Source organism: Ambystoma mexicanum, chromosome 5p, assembly GCF_040938575.1.
Source record: "Ambystoma mexicanum isolate Mex_15411 chromosome 5p, UKY_AmexF1_1, whole genome shotgun sequence".
NCBI classification, from domain to species: domain Eukaryota; kingdom Metazoa; phylum Chordata; class Amphibia; order Caudata; family Ambystomatidae; genus Ambystoma; species Ambystoma mexicanum.
This window is the reverse complement of record NC_090930.1, coordinates 849209411-849233145: the sequence shown is the minus strand read 5'-3', so window position 1 is coordinate 849233145 and position 23735 is coordinate 849209411. Positions and strand designations below refer to the sequence as shown.

The window sequence follows — 23735 nt, the reverse complement described above, 5'->3', positions numbered from 1 at the left end:
TTGATCAGTAAGATTACTGGTGAGAAAGCCCAAAGATTGGTTTGATTTGTGGGCCTTTGTTGTGGATGTTCATATGTGTGAATTAGCACATCTTTCAGGTTGTTTTGTCTTTTAAAGCCGAATCTCGGATTGTCTGGATTAGTCTGGGTTCTGGGGTTTTCACAATGTGCCAGTTACAGAGAATGTTTCAAGTTAAGTCCTTACTAATTGGGCTGAAAGTTGTAATGCATGTGATTTTTTCTAACTTGGTTCTTTCTTGTTTGGCTAAACAGATGTTCCTGTTCATATTCCGTGCTCTTTTCCTTTCTACTCTTTTTACTTTTTGTGGGTGGCCACGTTGTTTTAATCTCGTAGTTAGATCTTTACTGTGAAAGTCAAATTCATTAGCAATGTACAATTCCAGCAAATGCGAAGGAACTGTCCCACAGGTAGTTTGTTCCTCAAGCTGAGGGGATGGAAACTATCATAATTGAACAAGGTATTTTTGTCTGTGAGCTTTCTGCACAACGTTGTTTCCAGGGTGCCCTGAGGTGATTTTTGAATCATCAGGTCCAGAAAAGCCAGGTTGTTGTGATCACATGACATGGTGAACTTTCTATATTCATTTTGGGTATTCAACCATGTTAAGAAACACACCAAGTGAGTTTCTGAGCCTCTCTAGGTCATGAAGACATCGTTGATGTAGTGATCTGATCTATTGATGCTCTCTCTGAATGGATTGTTATGGATTCAAAGTGATCCATATATAGATTTGCTATATCTGGAGCAAAGGTAGCCCCCATACTTGTACCACATTTGTGGTTGTAGAGCACTCCTTCAAAAAGTAGTTTTAATTGAATGCAATCTTGATGCACTCTAATATAAACTCAGATGGTACTTGATTAAGTGTATTTGTGTGTTGATTCAAATATACTCTCTTCATCTCTACACAAGCCATCTGATGGATGCTGGTGTAGAGTGCCTTCACATCTAAAGTACTAAAAGATTAATAGAGTCAATGTTGGTAAGTGCTAGAATATTGATTATCTCAGTGGTATTTCTTACAAAAGATTTCATTTTTTGCACAAATGGTCTAAAAAGTATCAGAATCGATAGATAAAGGCTCTAAAATAGAGCCTATAGCCGACACTATAGGTCTCCCTGGTGGAGTGGAGCTATTTTTGTTCATCTTTTGTAAAATATAGAAAGCCGGAATAGTTGGATGTGTTCTAGCAAGACATGTTTTCTCATCTAAATCTATCCACCCCTGGAGGAATGCCTGTGCTGTTAAGCTCTCAATTTCCTATTGTAACCTCTGAGTTGGATTGCTTTCTAGTCTGGTGTAAAATGTAGAATTATTCAATTGTTTAAGAACCTCCGCCTTTAAGCTTCTCTAGACCATAGCACAAAGCCACCCCCTTTATCTGCAGGTTTTATTATGAAATTGAGGTTGTCTTGTAAGTTTCTGAGTGCAATTCATTCTTTTTTACATAGATTGTCACAGTTGTGATTTTTTGAGTTCAACAGTTTCTCAGTTTCTGCAAGAATCTTGTTCTCAAAGGTTATTATTTCTGGGCTAACCACTGCTACTGATAAAAGAAACATGGAAGGGGGTTTTCACCCTGTTACACTTTCCTCTCTCGATGTATCTGTTGAGGGATCACAGAAAAACTATTTTAGCCGGAGGAGTCTGAAAAATGTCCTCAGATCTACCTCTGACTGGAATTAGTATGCTTGTGTGGTGTGAACGAATCTAAGCCCTTTACCAAGGACATTGGTTTCGAGGTGAGACAGTATGTAAGATTGAAGATTGGTGCTACCAAATCCAGATATTAATTGGCAAAGAGCCAAACTATACAGCAAGGCTAAGCTTATTTCTATAATCTGTGTCTAGGTACTATGAAGTAATATAACTATTTGTGGAATACTATGTGCTGTGAGTACCATTTTTAGTGTGTGGTTGCCTATCTTTTTTCAGCCTTTTAAGTGAATCAGTGTTTCCCTCGCATTCACAACATGATAATCAAGAGGACAAAATATTCATCCAACGTGAAGGATGCCAGTAAGGACCACACTTAACACAACTTTCAGACGTCAGTGGGGGAGGAGGTGACTGGGGGCGGAATATGCCAAACTTCCCTTGTAGCCCATCCTGTTCTTTGGATTCAACACCATTGCCCCAGAAAGAAAGAGACCCAAGTCAGCAGTGAGCTGTGCAGGGAGCATAGCAACTCACCAGAGAAAGCAAGGAACACACTACATAATAATAAATAGTGCTTCATGCCGGATTTTCCCACTCCTAAGCACTGTGATATGAATGTCCTTATTACTTAACGTAATGGTACTCAGCTTATCGACTACAAAAAGATGAACATAATTTGAACCTGCAAAATACAGGCTGACCCCATATCTGAGGCTAGAGTTTAAGTCGTAAGCCATCCACGCGCACATCCCAACCTCAGTCAATCAATTACAGTGTATTTTTCAACCTTTGCCTCTACTCTTGGGTGAATCATCCAATTTTCCATCACCCTTAGCTGATTGCTATTTTAGCAGCATTCTTATCATCATTGCCGCTTGCTGGCTAATCCATTGCCCCCACCTCCTCCCCAGACAGGCTAATCCTAGAGACTTCAGTTGCTAATTACTTAGGTCAACGTGTGGACGATGCTTGAATATTTTACACGGTCGTAGACTTTTAACAAGCCCTTTTAGCAGACTTTGTATTTTATGTTGAGGCCACATTGGACAGTAAAGTGGTACAGCAAAACACCATGCTGTACAAACCGGGGCACTGCTACAGGCAAAATCAAATCTTGCAGAAAATTCTATTCTATTATTAGAATTACTTTCATATAATCAATTATTGGACGAATTTAGATTCTTACAAATTCAACATTACTTAAATGCATGAAAATATTTATTTTCCTGTGTTTACCTAAAGCAATTTTTCATAAAATCAGAGTCATACATCTTAAACAAAAATAATAACATATTTTCTTATATGTATTTTTTCAAAAAAACAATTCGTATGCATTCAAATTTGTTCACATTTTTTTCACATATTATTCTCATATGTTAACAAATGTTGTTTGTTCATGTGATCCAATAAACTTGATAGGTTTCAGATCTTATTTCCTATCCTTTAAACTACGCGTTTTGGGTAAATAGTACCCTTCTTCAGGTTTGTAAGAGTATTGGATTCCTTTCTGTAAGACATAAATCAATGTATTTCCATTATTTTTCTATTTATTCCAAAATTAGAAAAGTTACACTAGTGAACGCTCAGTACAAATAAACTAACCTTTAGAATTCGTTCCTCCCTTTCCAGAAAGGCTTGCTGCCCAAATAGGGTAAATTTAAATAACTGTAAAAAACAGAAATAAAAATATATATCACTTAAGGGTGATGTTACTTGTAGTAGAGCGGTGATGTGCAGAGGGACCTGTCGCTGTAATTAGCGCTGGGTCCCCCTGCATACCACCTATTTTGAATTGTGATTTTGAACAATGATGCATTCTGGGAAGAATTTAAAATTAAACTCACCCCTGTATTCGGAGTTAAATTAATGGTTAGCCTCCACTGTCTCCTATGTGGTTATAGCCATGCCTGGGTATCTGTAACAACAGGCATGAATATTTTAGAAATATACTAATCATACATTAAGTAAAGTAACAGGGGCCTTTTTAAGGTGGTTGACCCCCTTCTTTGATTCGCCTACCTGATAAGAATCGCTTGATGTTCACGTGTAATCCAAATAGGGAGATATAGTAGTTTTTCAATGGGCTGTAATGTATCGTGCCTTTGAAGCGGCGGACCTCGAGGATCTAAAATTATAAACATACAATTACTCTTCCTTGCGCGAAACCACAGTGAGAAGCTGTTCTCTATCTGCGAGACGCGGACTTTCGCGTGGGGGGGAATCTTACCTGTTACGAGCCGTTGTGTGTACTCCTGGAGTGCTCGACTCGTCGTTTCACAGTGAAGCTCCTGGGCGGCGAGCAGCAGTGCGTGTCGCTAGGCAACCGCGGCTGTTCGCCATCACTTAAGTAAAGTCTGAAGCAACAAGGGCTGTTAATGGCGCCATGTTGGAGGGATAATTCAATTGTATAAGCGGAGCAAGAATCCCTGGTTTTAGTGACTCCATGTTGAACGAACTAAATTATAGTTCTAACTAAGGGAAATTGATTATTTTTGCCTATATCCACTGGCACGAGCACCTGGTTAGTAATACAACAAAATGTTGTTGTTTACAGACCTACTCAGAACGTAAAAAATATATTGTTGGTACATCAGCGGATTTTACGCTGCACCTCCTAAAATAAATTCGATTATTTAAATTTTGTTTTTAAAGGTGAACGAGCCTCATGGAGCCTGAACTTATGCCTCCTAGTTTTATATCCCTCATTTACCCTGCTGTTTGGAATAATTCCCCATGTGAAATATGACACAGTGTGTTATTACATCGTATGACATTTAAGTATGAACAGTACACTTGGATCTTTATCACATACAGAATTCTCTTTTGTGATAGGTAGGACCCTATAGTTTTACAATACTTTCAATGTTAATACTTGAGTAATTTCATACCCAGAGGTTTCTAAGCGCTGACCCGGGGGTGCTCCATGTCGTCGTGCTTCCAAGGCAAGCACGTTGCCCCTGAGCTATCAGCACCTCAAGAGGGCTGAAAATGCACTTTTTATTCTTTAATAACACTGGGTTTGTGGTCATTCTGAAAAACTGCATGCATCACTTCAGAAACACTGTCCCGCATTACTTAATTGGCCTAGCATTGGTAAAGTCTGTCTTTCACCCCTGGTGTGGGGGTCAGACATGGGCTTTAACGGCCCACCAGCATGAGCACAGGAAGGCCTGAGTAAAGCAAGGGCCTCAACGAGGGCTATGGGCAATTAAGGCCATGTCCAACCCCACAGTGGGGGTGAAAGCCATTCGCACCACAGGGTTTATCTGGGGTGTGAATGTTTGTTTTTTTTTCCCTTGGGAGATTGGCGTCGCTTGCGCAGCCAATCTCCTGGGGAAGAAAAATTTCAAAAAGATGGCCGCGACCATATGAAAAAGGGACTAAGCACCTTTTCCATTTTTGTGGTGGCGCCCGGGAGACGCGAGGGGTGCTGTGACTGGTGCACAAAGCTCCACCCAGCAGGTAAGTGGGGAGGGAAGAAGTGGGTGGCAAGGGGTAAGGATAGTTTTGGAGGGATGGCGGAGAAGGGGCGAGGGAGGCAACAGGGAGTGGCTCCCTGTTCCCCACATTAAAAAAAATGGTGCCACACGGGGAAGGGTCTTGGGTGGCTGGACACAGTGGTGGAAAATGTGTATTCGAAACCAGCTGTTCCAGTCACCTGATTGGCTAATGACACTTCCCTGGGTCAGAATAGTAATTATTGCAGACCCTTCAGGATACAGCTGATGGGAATTCTATTTACGCAAGCGGCAGTCCTGATGGGAAGACCTCAAAGCCCTACAAAGTTGTTATAAAAAATGTAGTCACTTGCAATTCTTTCAAATATGTGTAAAGATGCTGGCACCCTCTTCTTCATGCATATCAACTGCATGTGACATAAAATGCAGAAGGCATTAGTGTATTAGTATGATACAATACCCCTTCACACGCAAAACAGGACAAATCCCCCACCCCACTCAAGAAACCATCCCTCAATCCCACGCTCCCTGAAAACTAGCAACCCATCACTATCCTGCCATAAGTCGCCAGAATGATGGAACGCGCATCACAAGCCAACTCTATCAGCATATCACGACAAACAACCTGAACTCCTTTCAGTCTGGCATTTCAATGAACCACAGCATCTATTGATCCAATCCCACTCCAGTTAAGAATGGGTGGGGTTCCATAAGGAGCCTCCTTGTCTCACCATCTCTTCAACCTGTATGTTTAATCCCTCTGGCAGACCCTTAGCAAACACAACGTCAATTTTTACCAATACGCTGGTACATGCTTCCAAATCTCCTCCACCTTACAACTCCACATCCTCAAACGATATCTGTCCACCATCACCAAAGCGAAGGTCACCCACTTCCTCAAACGCAACCATTCCAAAATGGAATACCTACTCACCTGGTGTTGGGCACAAACTGACTCGGAGAACTCTTCAGACATCCTGCACATATCCTCTCTACACTAAAATCTCTCGGCTTCACTATTAACCCCAACTCTCCTTCACACCCCACATAAATTATGTCACCAATAACTACTACACATAAGCAAGATAAGACACATTCTTCTCCCACCTCAGTCCAAACACTAGTTCTGTCCAATCTTGCAGGCCATACAGACCACAGCGGGAGGAGTCATCCTGCACCTGGCCAAACACTTACACATCACCCCAGCTCTATCCCAGTTCCACTTGCTCCCCATACCAGAGAGAATTGCTTTTAAGGGACTCTACAAGCCATCCACCTCAAAACCCCATCCTACCTTCACAATAAACAGAAACCCATCATCCACAAAAACACCAAATAAGGCAGCCCAAATCTCCTATGCATCCCACACTTCAAACTAACTTCCATACAAAAACAAGAATTCACCCAGTGGGCACTCAGAGCCTGGAACACCATACCAATGCATATACTCCTTGTACCATCCATCACCACTTTCTGAAAAAGCCTCAAAATGTACCGCTCCCAACATCTAACCCCTGCCATCCCCTGTCTATCCTAATCTTCCTATCATAATAATGTAATTTTTGTTTCACCTTCCACCTTTCGAACTATCCAACCTTGTAAGACCTTTCGAGGCCCTGTGGGTAGCACCAGTGCCTGTCAAAAAATCAAATCAAATAAATGCCCATCTGCTTCCAAAGCCTGAGTTCTTACATCCTCTTTGTGGCTTCCAATTTCGCCCCACAATCATTGCTATTGGAAGAGTGATCAACAACTCTCTATGCATCACGTCAGCGTCAACCACATTCAATTTGTAGATCCGCAGTGATTGTACATTCGGGGCTAATTGTGGCTTTTCCCCCATTTCATTCGAAGCTATTGTCAATATCCCACAGGACTCTTCAGCGACTGTATTTTCCGCCCATTTCAAGAGCACTCTTAGGACCGCGAACATCCCCTGTTAACGCCGGATGCGGTTCATTAGCAGATAAGGACCTCGCCCAAGGGAGCACTATCGCTGTTGCAGGCAGTCATTTTATTGGAAAATTGTCAGTATTATTATTTAAAATAATTGCTTTCAGTTACACAAATGAATAGATGGGTATGAGTTTCCGAAGACAGGCATCTGTCAGAAGCTTAATCAAGTAAACATGTTTTATATGTACAGCAATTTAAAGAATAATATGACTTACTAAATGCAAAAGAATCTCATTAAAAATGTCTAGAAAAATGATCTCCTTACCAATGTGTCATCTTTTCCATCAGCTAAGCACACATGATCTCCTTACCAATGTGTCATCTTTTCCATCAGCAAAGCACACATGATCTCCTTACCAATGTGTCATCTTTTCCATCAGCTAAGCACACATGATCTCCTTACCAATGTGTCATCTTTTCCATCAGCAAAGCACACATGATCTCCTTACCAATGTGTCATCTTTTCCATCAGCTAAGCACACATGATCTCCTTACCAATGTGTCATCTTTTCCATCAGCAAAGCACACATGATCTCCTTACCAATGTGTCATCTTTTCCATCAGCTAAGCACACATGATCTCCTTACCAATGTGTCATCTTTTCCATCAGCTAAGCACACATGATCTCCTTACCAATGTGTCATCTTTTCCATCAGCTAAGCACACATGATCTCCTTACCAATGTGTCATCTTTTCCATCAGCTAAGCACACATGATCTCCTTACCAATGTGTCATCTTTTCCATCAGCAAAGCACACATGATCTCCTTACCAATGTGTCATCTTTTCCATCAGCTAAGCACACATGATCTCCTTACCAATGTGTCATCTTTTCCATCAGCTAAGCACACATGATCTCCTTACCAATGTGTCATCTTTTCCATCAGCAAAGCACACATGATCTCCTTACCAATGTGTCATCTTTTCCATCAGCTAAGCACACATGATCTCCTTACCAATGTGTCATCTTTTCCATCAGCTAAGCACACATGATCTCCTTACCAATGTGTCATCTTTTCCATCAGCAAAGCACACATGATCTCCTTACCAATGTGTCATCTTTTCCATCAGCTAAGCACACATGATCTCCTTACCAATGTGTCATCTTTTCCATCAGCTAAGCACACATGATCTCCTTACCAATGTGTCATCTTTTCCATCAGCTAAGCACACATGATCTCCTTACCAATGTGTCATCTTTTCCATCAGCTAAGCACACATGATCTCCTTACCAATGTGTCATCTTTTCCATCAGCTAAGCACACATGATCTCCTTACCAATGTGTCATCTTTTCCATCAGCTAAGCACACATGATCTCCTTACCAATGTGTCATCTTTTCCATCAGCTAAGCACACATGATCTCCTTACCAATGTGTCATCTTTTCCATCAGCTAAGAACACATGATCTCCTTACCAATGTGTCATCTTTTCCATCAGCAAAGATTACATTTTCAACAGTGCACTTTAACTAGAATATATGAGGAACAGAGATGATGGGAACACAACTGTAAGCTCCTGGAGCAATTTGTAAATGTTTACCTCATTCATCGATAACTCATGATTTTCTGTTTGGATATTTTCCACAGTGATTCAGGTCCCCTCCGAATTGCAAACACGCCATCCCCACCTGAGGAGCCGTCGCCGCCCCCCAGTCCCGTGGCCAGCCCAAACCACACCCTGGCACCTGCCTCCCCGGCGCCAGCGCGGCCTAAATCACCGTCACAGGTAAGCCAGACACTGATGCTGCAAGGGCTTTTGTGGAGTACATTCATGATGCTGTATTCTGGAATGTGTCATGACTTACAGACATGAGTGAAATTGCAACCGTGTGAGGGGGAAGCATTTTAATGCCGCACATACTAATTGGTTGCCAGGTAGCAAAATATTGCCAAAACGAATAATTAATTTTACACCAGAAGCCCTCTAGAAAAGCTGAAGTATACCATTTAGTTTGCATGCAGTGTTCGGTGTAAATGTACGAAAGTCCTTATTGTCATCTTATTGCATTCTGTGGTCCTTGGTAATTCTCTACAGGGCTGTGTGTCATGGTTATCTGGGAGAGCTTTCGGATCTGCAAATATCCTATTATATCGGGTAACATTTGGATATTTACATTTGACTACCTCTTGATATGACGACTAAGTGAGAGAGTGAAGGTGATGCGTAAATATTACCAACATAATATTATTTTTATTATTAGTGTATTTAATGTGCACAGATCTCGTTTTGGAAAGCGCCAGAGCCCTTTACAAGTCATGGGGAAGTAAACAACGAAGGAAGCAGGGACGTCATTTAGGAGCCGCAAGCACCCTGTGGCTCTTTACTTCTGGAGTGGCTGACTTTCTAGGAATACCAAATAATGTGTCTTTCTGGAATTCTATACAATAATTACTAGACTCATTAAAGGTTTATTTCAGGCACACTTCAGGGGGTGAGTCACTGATTTAGTCTGTTCTTAAACGCCTCAACTCAGCCTTTCATCCTTCTGAGGTCGATAAATGTGTACCAACATAGGTTACGTGATATTGTGTGTATATTTTTTCTATATAAAGTGCTTAAACGTAAGTGCTATATAATAACTCATCATTATCACTTGATCATGGAAGTCTGCTTGCATTCACAGTAATTTGGTAATATCGGCCTATATAAACTGATCTTAACAATACATATGGCGATCCATTCTTGTATGAAATGTACATCACATTATAGTGATATCGGGCCTCATTACGACCCTGGCGGTGGGGGGTTAACGGCGCCGGTAGAGCTGCCGGCGCGTTAACCCCCTACCGCCTCATTACGAGGTCTGCTCGCGGGACCCGCTAAGGACGCCTGGTAAAACCAAACATCGTTAGCGGGTCCTGCGAGCAGACCAGGATGCTAACAACGGACACGTCATTAATGGGCCCGTTGTTAGCATCCTCCCTATTCCCATTGAGCCATCTGTGGGCTCAAATGGGAATGGGGATGTACCAGGTCCGGGTTCCTTGAATGGGGAAATACCGGCCTTCCAAGGTCGGAATGGCCCGGTATTTCCCCATTCAAGGAACCCGGACCCGGTACCCGGTATGGGGGTAGCCATGCAGCTAAAAGCGGCATGGCTACCTCCATAAATGGAATGAGGCCCATCGTAACCATATTTTTCTTAGTGTACAATGCTATGAGATGGCACTTTCGGTTTTGTCAACGGGTGAAAGGTCGTGTTCCATCGCTTCCCGCAATATAACTTCATGGTGGGGTCAAATGACATCACTTCCTGTGATGTCATCAGGGGTCAAGGGTCATGTGATATCACTCCCGTTACCCTTGGCATTTTGGTGAAATGACGTCCCTGGAAAGAAGGAGAGATACAACGGAACAGGGAGCTAACAATGGAGGAGGAAAGGGTGGGCAATTTGGCATCAAGGTATCTACAAGCAACCATGGGAGGAAACAAGGGGATGGGAGGGCAGATCGCCCAGTCACAGATTAGGTGGAGAGTGGAGAAACGTGGACCTAGGTGTTAGGGATGAGCCGTTCCTTGAAGAGGAGCATCTTGAGATCCTCCCTGAAATTTAGATGAGATGGGTCTCATGCCGACAAGTCTTTAAGTGGTGGGTTAAAACTCTGTTATTATTTCCATAGAAAGGGCAAGCAAACATTGGGAAAGCTAACACTCTAACGGATTCCTTCTTCCGTTGGATTCCTCATCTACTATATCCGTCTCCCACTGCAGCTGCTCTTTGGAAACTTTTTCTCCCACCAGAAAGTGTAGCATGTCTCCATGTTGCCATGTTGGCTATGCCGGATGCCTCTAAGTGCGCCGCACCGGACAAGACGCCGAGGCCAATATATATTTTCGGGCTATGCCCTGTGACCTTGGTTGATTTTTCCGTGCACTATGCTCGCATCAGGAACACTGCTTCATATGAAGATACAACAGTTTTGTAATTTACTAATCCATCGAAAGCCTCAGGATTTCAACCCTGCATCGACTGTGGACACCAAGTGTCTGTTTCCGGACCTCATAGGATTTGTTTATACTGCTTAGCGGAAAGCAACGGTTGTGTCAATCAATGCAATCCAAGGCCCTTCTGGAGGAGACTGCACAACTGTTTAGCTTTTTCCACAAGGAAAAAGTGACAGAAGGATTTGTTCAAGGTCACCAGGCGTGGAGCACCAAACTGAAGAAAATTCCCTTGTCGACTGTAAGAGGTCTCACTCTGCAGTCGGTTTCTCCAGACCACATTCTTCCTCATCCACCAAGAAGAGCAGACACCGGTCCAAGGACTCATCTGAAGAAAAGGCACCACTTGTGCCTTCCAACCCAATCTTCCACACTGGCAAAATGGAAGGACTAGCAACTGAAGATGTTGCACATCTTTGCTAAGGCTGATGGCTTAGGCCCAGCTGCTGACGGGTTTGACCAAGGTGCCGATGGCTTTGCCCTCAGTGCTGATGGTGATGTTAGAGTCCACCATGCTTGGACAAGCAACAGAGACCTTGCAAAGGTCAAAAATAATATGACTATGTTCTCGGCCATGGCTGCTGATGGTGAAGACCCAATGCTATGCTTCACTGCTCCATCTGTCGATGTTGATCATCTGGTGACAGCTCCATCCTCCATGGCTCTGATCGGCACTGAAGATCTTTGATAATACGCCTCACTACTTTGGGGTACCTTCCTGGAAGAAATTAGTGACATTTTTGATGATGCAGGTGATTCCATCCCCCTTGGGTTTGAATCCTTATGACCAAAATAAGGCAGGGATTCCCTAAGGAATGTTATGGTGAGGAGTGGGAGTTGATGGACCTGGTTGCTGATCTCCAGGAGGCAAATGGTCTGGACACATCGATAGAACTAGACATGATTCCTGCTCCAAATCCTGGGAGACATCAGGCATCTTTCCAATGCCTGATTGCCAAGGTGAGACCTTAGGGTTTTTAGCCCCTCCAAATCCAAGGTGCAGTTTCATTTAACAGACATTCTTGATGAAGGCCTGTGGAGGGAAACTGCACTGCCATTTAATCAGGCAGTAGAGGCCCCAGCCCTGGAATATTGTGAAAGAATCCTACTTTAATCCCAACCATGGACCAGGAATTGGCAAAGAAGTACACGCTGTCACATTCATACCCAGCCTTCCCCTCCTTGCATACTCCCCGAGAGAGCCTGGTGGTCTGGGCAGCCATGGCAAGCCTGACAACGTCACCCTTACCTCCTGACCAAGAAAGTAAGAGGCTAGATGCTTGGGGAGGAAGATGTTTGGCTCACGAAATCCAGGCCTAATAGCCATAAATGCCTCCTGTGCTTTGACCAACGTTTCATTTGGTCACTGGTCTGCAAATTCTGGTGCGACAGAGCTCTTTGCTGCGAAAGAGATCACAGAAGGCTTTGAAGCCCTGGGCAGTGATGGAAAGGAGTTGTTTTGCCAAATCTGCAGTGAGGCCTGGATACGGCTGATTATGTGGCACGTTCCAAGGCTACAGGCGCATTGTTGAGGAGATTTCGCCCCAGATGTCCAAGCTTAACTCTGGACATGCTGGTTGACGGCAATAAACTGTTTGGAGCAAAGGCTGATGAGTCCCTCCTAACTTTCCAGTCCTCGAGGGTGACTGTCAAGTCCTTGGGCCTGGCAGTTAATCAACAACAGCCTGCTGCTCCATCGAGCAGAGGTAGATGGTTTCAACCCTTCCCTTCATACGGCCACAGGGGCTGGGGGCTAGCTCTGTCTGGAAAGCAGCAATTGCAGCACCCCCTGGCTAGGGGAAGGGGCAGAGGTGCTCCACAAGTTGGTCTGTCCATCTCTGCCTTGCCTTCAGTGGTACCAGATGCAAAGTCCCTGTGAAACAGGCTTCGACCCTTCAACACCAGCTCTCCATCCACAGACCAACCTAACATCCCACCCTGGACAACATTCAAGACACTCTCTACAGAAGACCTGGTAGAAACCCTGGCTGCCCTCAAAGCCACATCATATAGAGATGACATCCTCCCAGCATCCATCCCCAAGTCCCTCCTCGCAGAAGCTCTCCTTCCCTACATGGAGATCATCAACAGCTCCCTAACTCAAGGCACCTTTCCATCAACCCTAAATACAGTACAAATACTCCCTCTATTAAAGAAACCCACTCTGGATCCCGACAACCTAGGTAACTATCGCCCCATCACCCATCTTCCCTTCCTAGGCAAGATCATTGAGAAAGCGGTAGCAACGCAACTGCAGCAGCACATCTACACCAGAAATATCCTCCAAACCTACCAATCCATCTCGGTACAGACCGAGAGATAGCACAGAGACAGAACCAATACAGGTGGTCGACGATACCCTCAACATCCTAGACAATGGCCACTCCTGCCTCCTTGCTCTACGTGACCTCTTGGCATCTTTCAACACAGTAGATCATCCGGCGCTCATGGAGACCCTACATCAGTGCATGGGGATCAAGGGCCTTGTCCTACGCTGGTTCAAGTCCTACCTCGCTAACTGCTAGCACTTTGTTCAGATGGACTCCTTTGTATCGCCAATTCTACCCATCACCTGTGGAGTCCCGCAGAGATCCATCCTCTCCCCAGTGATATTCAATCTATACATGGAGACACTGGAAGTCTTCCTAGCCACACACAACATCCAAATCCACCAATACGCTGATTACAGACAGCTATACCTCAAGATCCATTAAGGGCATCCACAGGCTCAAAACCTGCCTCTCGCTGATCCAGTCTTTTATGTCTAGCACACACTTGAAGCTCAACCCCCTCAAGACCGCATTCCTACTCCTCACCAACAAGACCGAACACCCAGACATACAGACGTAGCTATCAACCATGAACCCTGAGGGCTTCCCACTCAAGCTCACCTCCTGCGCCAAGTCCTTTGGGTTCCACATCGACAAAGGCCTCTCCTTCAAGACACACATAGATAAGAAAACTAAGACAGCTCGGTGTCAGCTCTCCCTCCCGCAGAAAGTCAATCCTTTCCTTTCTCCGGACAGCTTTAAATCCACCGTTCAAGCACTGGTCCTACCCCAACTGGATGGGGCAATTTCCTCCTTGATTGCCACCCATCATCCTCCCTTGTGCCCCTAAGAAGTGTCCTACATGTGGCCACATGCCTCATCAAGGGTCTACACAGATACAACCACATCAACCTGGCCCTCTTCGACCTTCACTGGCTCCCACTGCATGCACAAATCACCTTCAAGTCTTGCTGAATCATCTATTTGGCAGTCGCCCTCAAGTCACCCAGCTATCTCACAAATAAACTCAGCATCTCTGGCAGACAGTGCACCAACAGAAGCCAGGGCACGTGCAGACTTGAAGTCTTCTGCTGCAAAATGCAAAGGACCAGAAAATAAGCCTTCTCTGCCTATGCCGCAAGACTGTGGAACCTCCTCCCCTTCAGCATCAGCCTTGCCCCCACGTTCCCACAATTCAGACAAGAACTCAAGACCTACCTCTTCAAGGAGTCTCTCCTCCTCACCACCTAGGCCATCACGTCACCCCTGTGCCACCTGACTTGCTAGACGCTGTCCACCCTTCTCACTGCCACCCTCTGCCCGTCTGTATCCTGCCCCAACTGTATATCTGTTCTGTTGTTACCTCTGAAAAGCACTCTGTTATGCATCTGAACTGTTTTATACCGCTGTAAAGTTCTCTGTTGCTTCTCAAAGCTAGGTGAACGCTCAATAAATACAATAATATTCATATCCCCTATAGGGGAGAATCTCCCTGTTTGACAAGGAATGGCACCACATCCTTACAGGTCGTTTGTGTGGCATATTTCCTCCCCTTTGCTTAGTGCCTTCCAGAACCCCCTCCCTCTGGCCACAACTGGCCTTCAGTCCCTTTCCTTTTTGAGGAGGTTTGTCAGCTTCTGACAAAGGGCGCTATAGAAGAGGCTCCCCACTCATAATGAGGCAAATGCTGATATTCACTTTATTTTCTACTGCTAAAGAAGGACATAGGGGCTTGCATCCTATTTTGGGTTTGGGGCTATTGAACCTGTACCTATGCAGGAACAAGTTCAAAATGGTTACTTTATAGCCAAAATATTCTAGGCCCTCAACCTGCAGGACTGTCTGATATTATTGAATCAATAAGAGGCCCACTTCCATGTGCAGATTCACCTATGACACTGAACGTCCCAGATATTCATGGTAGCCAATTGCCAGTTCCAGTTCCTAGTCCTCCCATTTGGTTTTTCTTCAGCACCCATGATCTTCCCCAAACTACAGACCTGCTGGTGGTAATAGTGGCTCTCCTCAGGAGCAAGGTCATGTATGTCTCTTCCTCTTCCTCCCCAATGACTGACTCATGAGAGCCTGCTCACCAGACCAGGCACCGGCACATTTCTTCTGTACATGCAACTTGTTGCACAGCTTGAGCTTCTGCCTGAACATCAAGAAGTCTCCAATTTCCCCATCTCAGTCCTTCCACTTTATTGGGGCAGTCTTGGACATTTACCTGGGTAGGGTCTTCCCGCCTGAGGATCGAGTGACAAACATCTACAAGATGGTTCATGTCCTCCAATTGCAGTGTAAAGTTCTGGCCTCAGCCTTCCTGCGCCTACTTGGCCTCATGACTTCCTGCATACTTGTAGTCCGGCTGCGCATGAGGTCACTTCAGTGGCTCCTCAATTGATAATGGTCTCAGTTTTGGGGGCACACCTCTGACCTTCAACAGGTTTCAGCTAAAGAATCCCAATACCTAACATGGTGGTCCCTGTGATAAAACCTGCTGAAAGGGGCATAACTTGAGCAACTATGGTCCCAGGGGACAATAGTCACAGATGCGTCCTTAAAGGTTTGGGGTGCCCACCTACAGGCTATGATGGTGAACAGCCTGTAGTTTTTATCAGAGTCCAAGGAACGCATCGGTTTGCTGGAGTTAAGAGCGATCAGGCTGGCCCTGTTAACTTTTCTCTCTTCGGTACAGGGAAAGAATGTGGTGATCCTGGTGCAGAACACCGTAGCCATGCACTACGTCAACAAGCGAGGTGGTGTAGGATCCTTGGTTCTGGGCAGAGAAGCAATGTGACTGTTGCTCTGGGCTCTGGAGAATGACATGTCTCTGACGGCAGCACACCTTACTGGAATGGAGAACATCATTGTGGATGACATGAGCAGACAGAATTTGACCTCCCACAAACGGGAGCTCTGTGAGGATGTTCTGAAAGAGATATTCTCCAAGAGGGGGACGCCTCAAGTACACCTCTTCACTTCCAGTGGGGACAGGAAGTGCAAGCTGTCATGCTACAGGGAATTTCCTCACAAGGGATTTCTGCAGCAGGCACTGACTATTGAGTGGACGGTTGACAACTTCTACGCATTCCTGCTGATCTCCTTCATCCAGCTGGTTCTCAGGAGGCTACACTTGATCACTCCAGATTGGGCCTGCAGAAGGTGGCACCCGAAATTGCTGTATATGTTTATCTGCCCTCTCTGGCACCTTTAGCAGATAGTGGATCTGGTCTGCCAGTCAGAAGGGTGGGTGCTGCATCTGAACCCCCAACAGCCTGAATCCTCACACCTGTCCGCTAAAATAAGCTATACGGAGTGGCACTTGTCAGATGATGTCCTCGACCTGTTCCTCTCAGCTCAGAGGCCTGCTATCAAGTCCATTTCTGCCTGCACATGGCAGCATTTCTCGACTTGGTGCCGGGAAAAAAATCTAAATCTGTTTACATGTCACATCATCCTCTGTCCTGAATGTTTTGATTTCTTTGGCCCATATGTGGCTCTGGGAAGGGGTACATTGCAGCTATTTCAGTTTCAAGAGGACCCTTGAGGAGTGCTTTTTCTTCATGATCCCCACAGTTATGCAGTTTTTAAGGTGATCAAGTTTTAACGGGATTGTGCAATCAGTTTACCCCATGCCCCTTTTGTTGTTCCAGGCTGGGACTTGAATTAAGTGTACTGTTTTTGAGGCCCTGCATTCTTAATCATTAAGGTGAATTTTCTCACTGTATCGCATTCTCTGAGGAAAAGGTGACATTCAGATTGAGGCCATCCATCTTTCCAAAGGTAGTTGAGCTTATATACTTTTAGGAACGTGCATGTAATGCATGGGTTCACACAGAATAACTCTGAGTTCAAATAACCGAACCAACTCAGGAAGATGGCAAAGACTGTTTTATTAACAATTATCTAAAACAGAGAGTTACAACGAACATCAACAGACGTACGCTCGATTTCTCTCAACGATCTTTCCATAAAAACATGGTTATATATAAAAAATACGTCAGAGGTGATGTCATACTACGTGGCGAATAATTAAAAACCTACTGGGGATCGGGAAAGGCTTAAGGGGAACATATAAGTATATTATCTATAGGAACTGTATTATAATTGGCTGCCCACTGTCAGGTGGACAATATATGACTAGCTCTAAAACATGTCATCTTCAGGAACATTAGATACACGGTTTTTCAATTAGTTTTTAAACTATAAGGTCTATCGTCATATGGACCACTACAATTGGATGGCATACTTGTGCCATGTCTGGAACATTCGGTGCACTTAGCAGCACGTAAGCCCAGACCCAGGTGCAAGGACATGGGCCTGAATCTACCTCCCCACCCAATTAGCCCAGCATCTCTCATCACCCACGCCTTCTGCCATGAACATTTCTTTGAGCTTGGCCTTGCAAACTATCCTTGTCTCTGAGAATACATGGGAGTGTGGGCACTCGCTATCATGTTCTAGGACTCCAATTTGAACTCTATTTTGATCCTTGGCTCACGTGACAGGAGATCACAATTTGGTCCATTTTGCAGGTTTTAAATGAATTAAACTTGGTACTCTTGGTGGTCTTTCTTTGCACCTTAACAAGAGATGATGCATCTTTGCACGTTCACTCCTTTCCAGAATAGATAGCCAACCATGGCTGTTTCAGTCTTAACTTCAGGCCAAACAACCTTACCATACGGCTCCACGATTCAGCTTATTCTTGCTGCAACACAATTTTCCCTTTCCTTTCATGGGTCCTGGTTTACTAAAAGTTAATGTTACCAATGTCCAGCTCCTATATAATGGTGGCTTCGCCTGCATTCTATTCACTACATATAGCCAGCTTCTATGATAACTCAGTCTACTTGCGTTTCAGCATCTATACAATTATTGAACTGTTGATTCTCTGCAGCACTTTGTGCACATGTATTCTTATTTTTCGTATTTAAAAGTTCTCTTAATTCTTCACTTCGTCATTAGTTTCTGTAGGATCCATGCATCCTCTTCAGCCATTATCCTGAGACATTGTTGGTACTCTCTTATGATGTCACAGGCTTCTTTCTTTGCTCTTTTTTATATTCCTTTGGGAAATTCCTCCCTCAAATTGTCATCATTTTGGGGATACATTCGATAGGATCGTCTCAATGGGTATCCTCTTTCAAACATGCATTGCAGTATTGGCACAATTGCTGGTGTCAAACACAGCACAATCTCAGGCTTCTAACATATGGGAGATAAGGGTGTGGGGTTTCCTGCAGAGGCATGCAGCTGCTCCTCTACATAGTCTTGGATTTTCATCTCTCTCAAAAAGTTGTTCTTCCTGGGTGTTTTCTCCCCCACACCTATCCATGGTAGAGGGGCGATTCCATCAGCTAGCCGCAGCTACTGCGTCTCTTGGTCAAGAGATGGTAGGAAAGATGATAAGCTTTTTGTGGGTTATGCTGGTGTCTGTGCTGGCAGAGCTGTGACTAACCAGACTCTGTCAAGGTGAATTATCCTCTGGGTCTCGGAACACTATGGTCTGGCTGGTAATGATGTGCATAAAGGTCTCAAAGCTTAATCGACCAGAGGACTAGCTGCCACCTCTACCCTGCAAAGGTGGGTGGGTCTCTGTTCTGGACATATTGCTCTGGGAGTCTATAATAGATGAGGAATCCATCGGAAAAATGAACCCAGTAGAATAACAATGTACTTACCTCTCAATAATGTTCTTTCTGATGACTATTCCTCCCACGGATTCCTTGTCGCCCTCCCAACCTACCCCACTTGGCGGACAGTTATTTCACCCTTTGGTTCAACAGTCCTTTGTGTCAGAGTCCTAGGGAAAAAGGGCAGAATTAAGGTCAATGGCTGCTGTGCCTCAATATCATTGTGCCCGTGTGGTCGTGAAGAGGCGTTGGGTGAAGTCGACGGAGAGTTGCGCCGCACCCCCTGGTGGCAGAAGGTTTCTGAAGAACAGCTGTGCTGGGAGATAGATATCATAGATGGAAAATCAGTGGGAAGAACATCCATCAAAACTTTACTGAGAGGCAATTAATTTGTGTTTTAGCTGTCGCCAACAGGTGTGGGGAGGCAGACTGCAAGGGAGAGAACAAGGGATGCAGAACAGCCATCCTGTGCAAAGTAAGCAGGTCCAGGGAAGCACCAGCTCTGCTCGGACTGTGCAGGAGGGGATCCCAGTCTTGTTGAAGTACTTTCCTTTAAATGAATTTTAGTGGAAAGGACCTTGACAATTCTGCTTAACTGACACACTTGTTTCCAACTGGAGCAGAGGTGGTGCCTCGCTAAAATGCCCTAGACTACAGATTAGCAAAGCTTCAGTTTAGGGGCGAGAAGTGCAGTATCCCTGCTCTCCTCTCTGGCCTCAGAAGGCAGCTTGGCGCATCTGGCAAGCGGTATGCCAAAGGTACTTCCCTCTAATTAATTATTCCAACTTGCTATTCTCGTGTGCTAATAAGGTAAAACGAACTTTCTTCATAGATGGTCACGTAAACAACTTGTAAAACGTTCATGTAAACTGTCTTCAGGTTTGGAGCATATATAAAGCATCCATTAATAAAAGCTGAGAACACTTCCGGGATATAGTGACATGTAGTATTATAGGGAAGGGTTTTAGATCACCCAATCTATAAGCAGGAACAACCAATAAAGATCTGCACAGTTTTCTCACTCTTGCTCTCTTTCTTGCTCTCTCTGTCTCTCTCTTTTACCCACACAAAGGTTTACCAGATTTATGATAGTTTTCCGAGCCAGAGGCATCGTCATTGGAATGAAAAAGGGGCAGTGCCTTGAGTCCCCACCTTATGTTGGGCACAAATGACACGCCAGGGCTTTTTATAGTATGCAGGTGAGGCTATGCACTTGCCATCTTGCTGCTGTTGTCAAGTTCATTCCATCCAGCTCAATTAATCAGGTCATTCTTCCTGTGTTCACTGTAGTGCATACAGTTTGTGCATTTAGTATAGTAACTCCTGTATCGTTTACACGTTTTTATGGACAATATATTGATCACTTGCAAAACTAAAGTTGAAATGCACATTCATAAATATGACTGCCCCTGTGGTTCAGAATATAGCTCTGTGTGTTAAGCACTAGCTACAGAGATCTTAGTTCATTTATCAGGTCACAGTACCACATTCTGGCAAAGCCAATTCTGCATTTCCTATGTCTGAGGATGATAGACTTGCATGTATGTTTACTTTGGGGATAGTAACGCCTATTGGGTTACAAAACCACGTGCCTGCACTAGATCACACTAGCCATAACAACGAATCTTCCATTAGTATGGTGCACTTCTAGACCTCTGTTCCTCCTGGAGAGGGTTGTAGACATTCAGCAGCAACCCCCACTGAAGAGTATTAGTCAGGAGAGGTGACTGGTTACTCGGTCTTAAATCTGGCTACCTAAACTGGTGCGACTCGTATTATATATTTGCCACTAGATGATGCAGTGATCCTGGACAAATCATTTTATGTTACTATGTATACTACTTTGCTGTCTTCTGTGAAAAGGTGTTCCCTCTCACATTCTGGTGAAATTGTTTAGGTCATTGTCCGCTGTTTCCTTTTATGTAGCAGTTTGATTGATAGACTGAAAAGAGTAACCACAATATTACAAGCTAGTGTCAATAATACAAGCTAGTGTCAAGCTTACTTTCAGGTCTGCTTATTTGTACAACTTTAAATGTTCTTCTGCATATTATGAATAGCAATCCAAATGTCTATGTGTTAGGTGTATTTGAAGAGTTCCAAGACAATGCAATGTAAAAACAAGATGAGATTTGATTGTTTAGTCTGGTACTTGCATGCTTCCCTTGATGATGGACAACATTGAGCTAAAATCATTTATCTTTAGCATAACCTTCTTCAATGAGCTATTATCTAATTTGTGAACGTTCCAAGTCAGGTCACTGCACATGAGACTCCAACCTTTTCTGAAAATATAAAAATTCAAAATGTATTCTTTTTCTGAGATTTACACATCTTGTCTTTTTCCAACTCATCTAATAAAATGTCCCACAATACACATAATGATATAAATGCAATTGTTTGCATAGGGGTTAGTTAAATTGCCTTGTGTGCAAAATACAGTACATATTAAGATGTTTTAATACATGTTCACAGATGCTCACATAGGGAATGCAATAGTTTTCTCAACATAATTCAATGGTCAAACCTGAACAGCTTCAGTGAGGGATAGATATTAGATAAACTCAGTTTTATTTTCCAAATACTCTGACTATTCTCGGACAGTTGAGAAAAGACAATGGGCCTCCTTACGAGTCCGGCGGTAACCCTGCCGTGCTACCGGCGGGTTGCCGCCGGACCCGTAAATATTTACCGGTACCTGATTTCTCGTTGCCACCGGGAGATTACAACCCCGGTGGCCCAGAAAGTCAGGCGCCGGTAAATTGTAAGTCTCCATTCCCATAGAGTCCAATAGGACTCTATGGGAGTGGGGACACGGAAGCACCGGCACCATTCCTATCGGTGCTGGTGCTTCCGTGACTGGTCTGCCTACTGTGGCCTCTGTGCCCGGCAGGGTCAGAGCTGTCAGGCACAAGGGCTCCGGCAGGCAGAACTGTAATATGCCGGTCCGGAAACAAGGGTGCCGGTAAGCTTACCGGCACCCTAGTTTCCGGACACGGAAGGTCGTAATGAGGCCCAATTTCTCAACAATTTCTCTCTGGATTGTTGTTTGCTAATATCCCTATCATCTAATTTCCATATACCAAAGGATGTAATAAAAACAATGTCAACACACAAGTGTTTCGGCACTTTTTTGGAGATCCGCCCATTCAATGCCATTTATTAACTTTTATCTTCCAGGCCTTCGTCAGGACAGGAACTGACTGTATATATTCACAGATCCAATCTCTCAGTTACTCCATTTAGATTATGTTCATTCTACAAAAAACACAAAATAATCACATCAGTTGGAGATTCTCCTTAGGCCTCTCATACATGCCGTAATTGTATTCATAAACTCACCACTAACTCTTTTCCTCAGGGGAGCACATTCTTGTTGTTTAATGCATTATGCTTTTTTCGTGATGCAGTCTGTAAGAAATATATCATATAGGACCCATTTTACTCTTAAAGTGTATTTTTCTTAGGTACTTAAAATGTTATTGTTGCTTACCATTCATCAACACACTCTGTCCTTATATGGTTTTGTCAAAGATACAGCAAGATCATCTTCCATCTCAGACAACCAGGGTGCCACTGTCACCTATAGGACAAAAAATATAGATGCCCGAAGTCAATGTCCACCCTGCGCTCATTAGGCTAATAAGCTTCAAAGACTGCCAAAATCACTTAAACTCAAAACGTTTCCCAAGAATTTAATAATTCATGCCAGGCTAGATATGTGTTGCTAATTAGTTTTTTTTCTCTTGGTTTATACTGTGACAACCCTGTTTAACTTGCAAAGCATTTTGAATGGCATGTTTGCTTTACTAAATGGCTCGCTTTAATGCACAAATTAATATAGAGCCTTTCTTCGGATAATCACGATTTTGCTTCGCTCTGCTCGATTCCTATCACCTCTGTAATACTTATTCTACTGGAAGTTTCTATTTCTGCGTACCCATACTGTGCAGTTCCCTCCCCATGGGTGACACTGCATGGCAGGAACACAGCGTCCTTGCATCTGCTTCCTAATGATGCACACGCATCCCTGCCAGCTCCTATATACCAAGTGTGCACGCATAACGCGTCCCTGCTTATGTACGGCAGGCGCCATCTTGGAGATGTTGTTTATGAATCACCTTGTATGAGGATAGGTCACCTTCCCTCACACATAGCAATGACTCATCTTAAAATGCTGATATATTTCACCTGTCACAATTGTCAACATTTTATTTTAGGTCAAAGGGTGTTATTCTCCTGTCTATCGTTAACATTGTTATGAAAATATTCCTGTTAGGGACACCTTATTCGTAGTTGCCCATTACCAAAGACCTTTGGTGTGCATTTATGACTGTCATCCTCTCACTTTGTTGCTGTGAGTCAGGTGAGTAATAGAATTTAAAGGATATGTTTTTTCACTTTACATGCATAGGCCCAGATCATCAATTGGTGTCTATTAAATACAGCTGTTTTGCTGCATTGTCCCTGCCCATGCTTAATAAGGAGTCTTTACTTCCACCTTACTACGTTTCCGTGGCCCAAGGCTTCTTTGACTATGGACCTCGACGTCGTTGAGGTGTTGATACGTTTATTCCTATACAGGTGTATATTAGCTTCTAAAACACCTTCATTGCAACCAGAGTCAGAACTCCACTTTGGCCTTATTGGGGTATATTGATCACCTGGAATGATGTCTCATCTTCTCAGAAAAACAAGCCCCACTCGTAGTGTCAACAAACCTAGCCGTATGCTGTACAGTTTCTGTATGAATTTCTGCTCCAGTTTCCTAAGAACCAGGTCTCCTC

At 44.0% G+C, this 23735-nt stretch overlaps 1 protein-coding gene across 3 annotated transcripts in view; it reads left to right on the top strand.

The window, feature by feature from the left end:
* AMPH (amphiphysin) overlaps nucleotides 1-23735 on the top strand; it is a 1422934-nt gene that overhangs the window by 893119 nt on the left and 506080 nt on the right. For all 3 annotated transcript variants that reach the window (XM_069613278.1, XM_069613276.1, XM_069613275.1), the window contains exon 10: nucleotides 8683-8821. In XM_069613278.1, the coding sequence (XP_069469379.1) occupies nucleotides 8683-8821 (139 nt within the window). The remainder of the gene's footprint in view (nucleotides 1-8682; nucleotides 8822-23735) is intronic.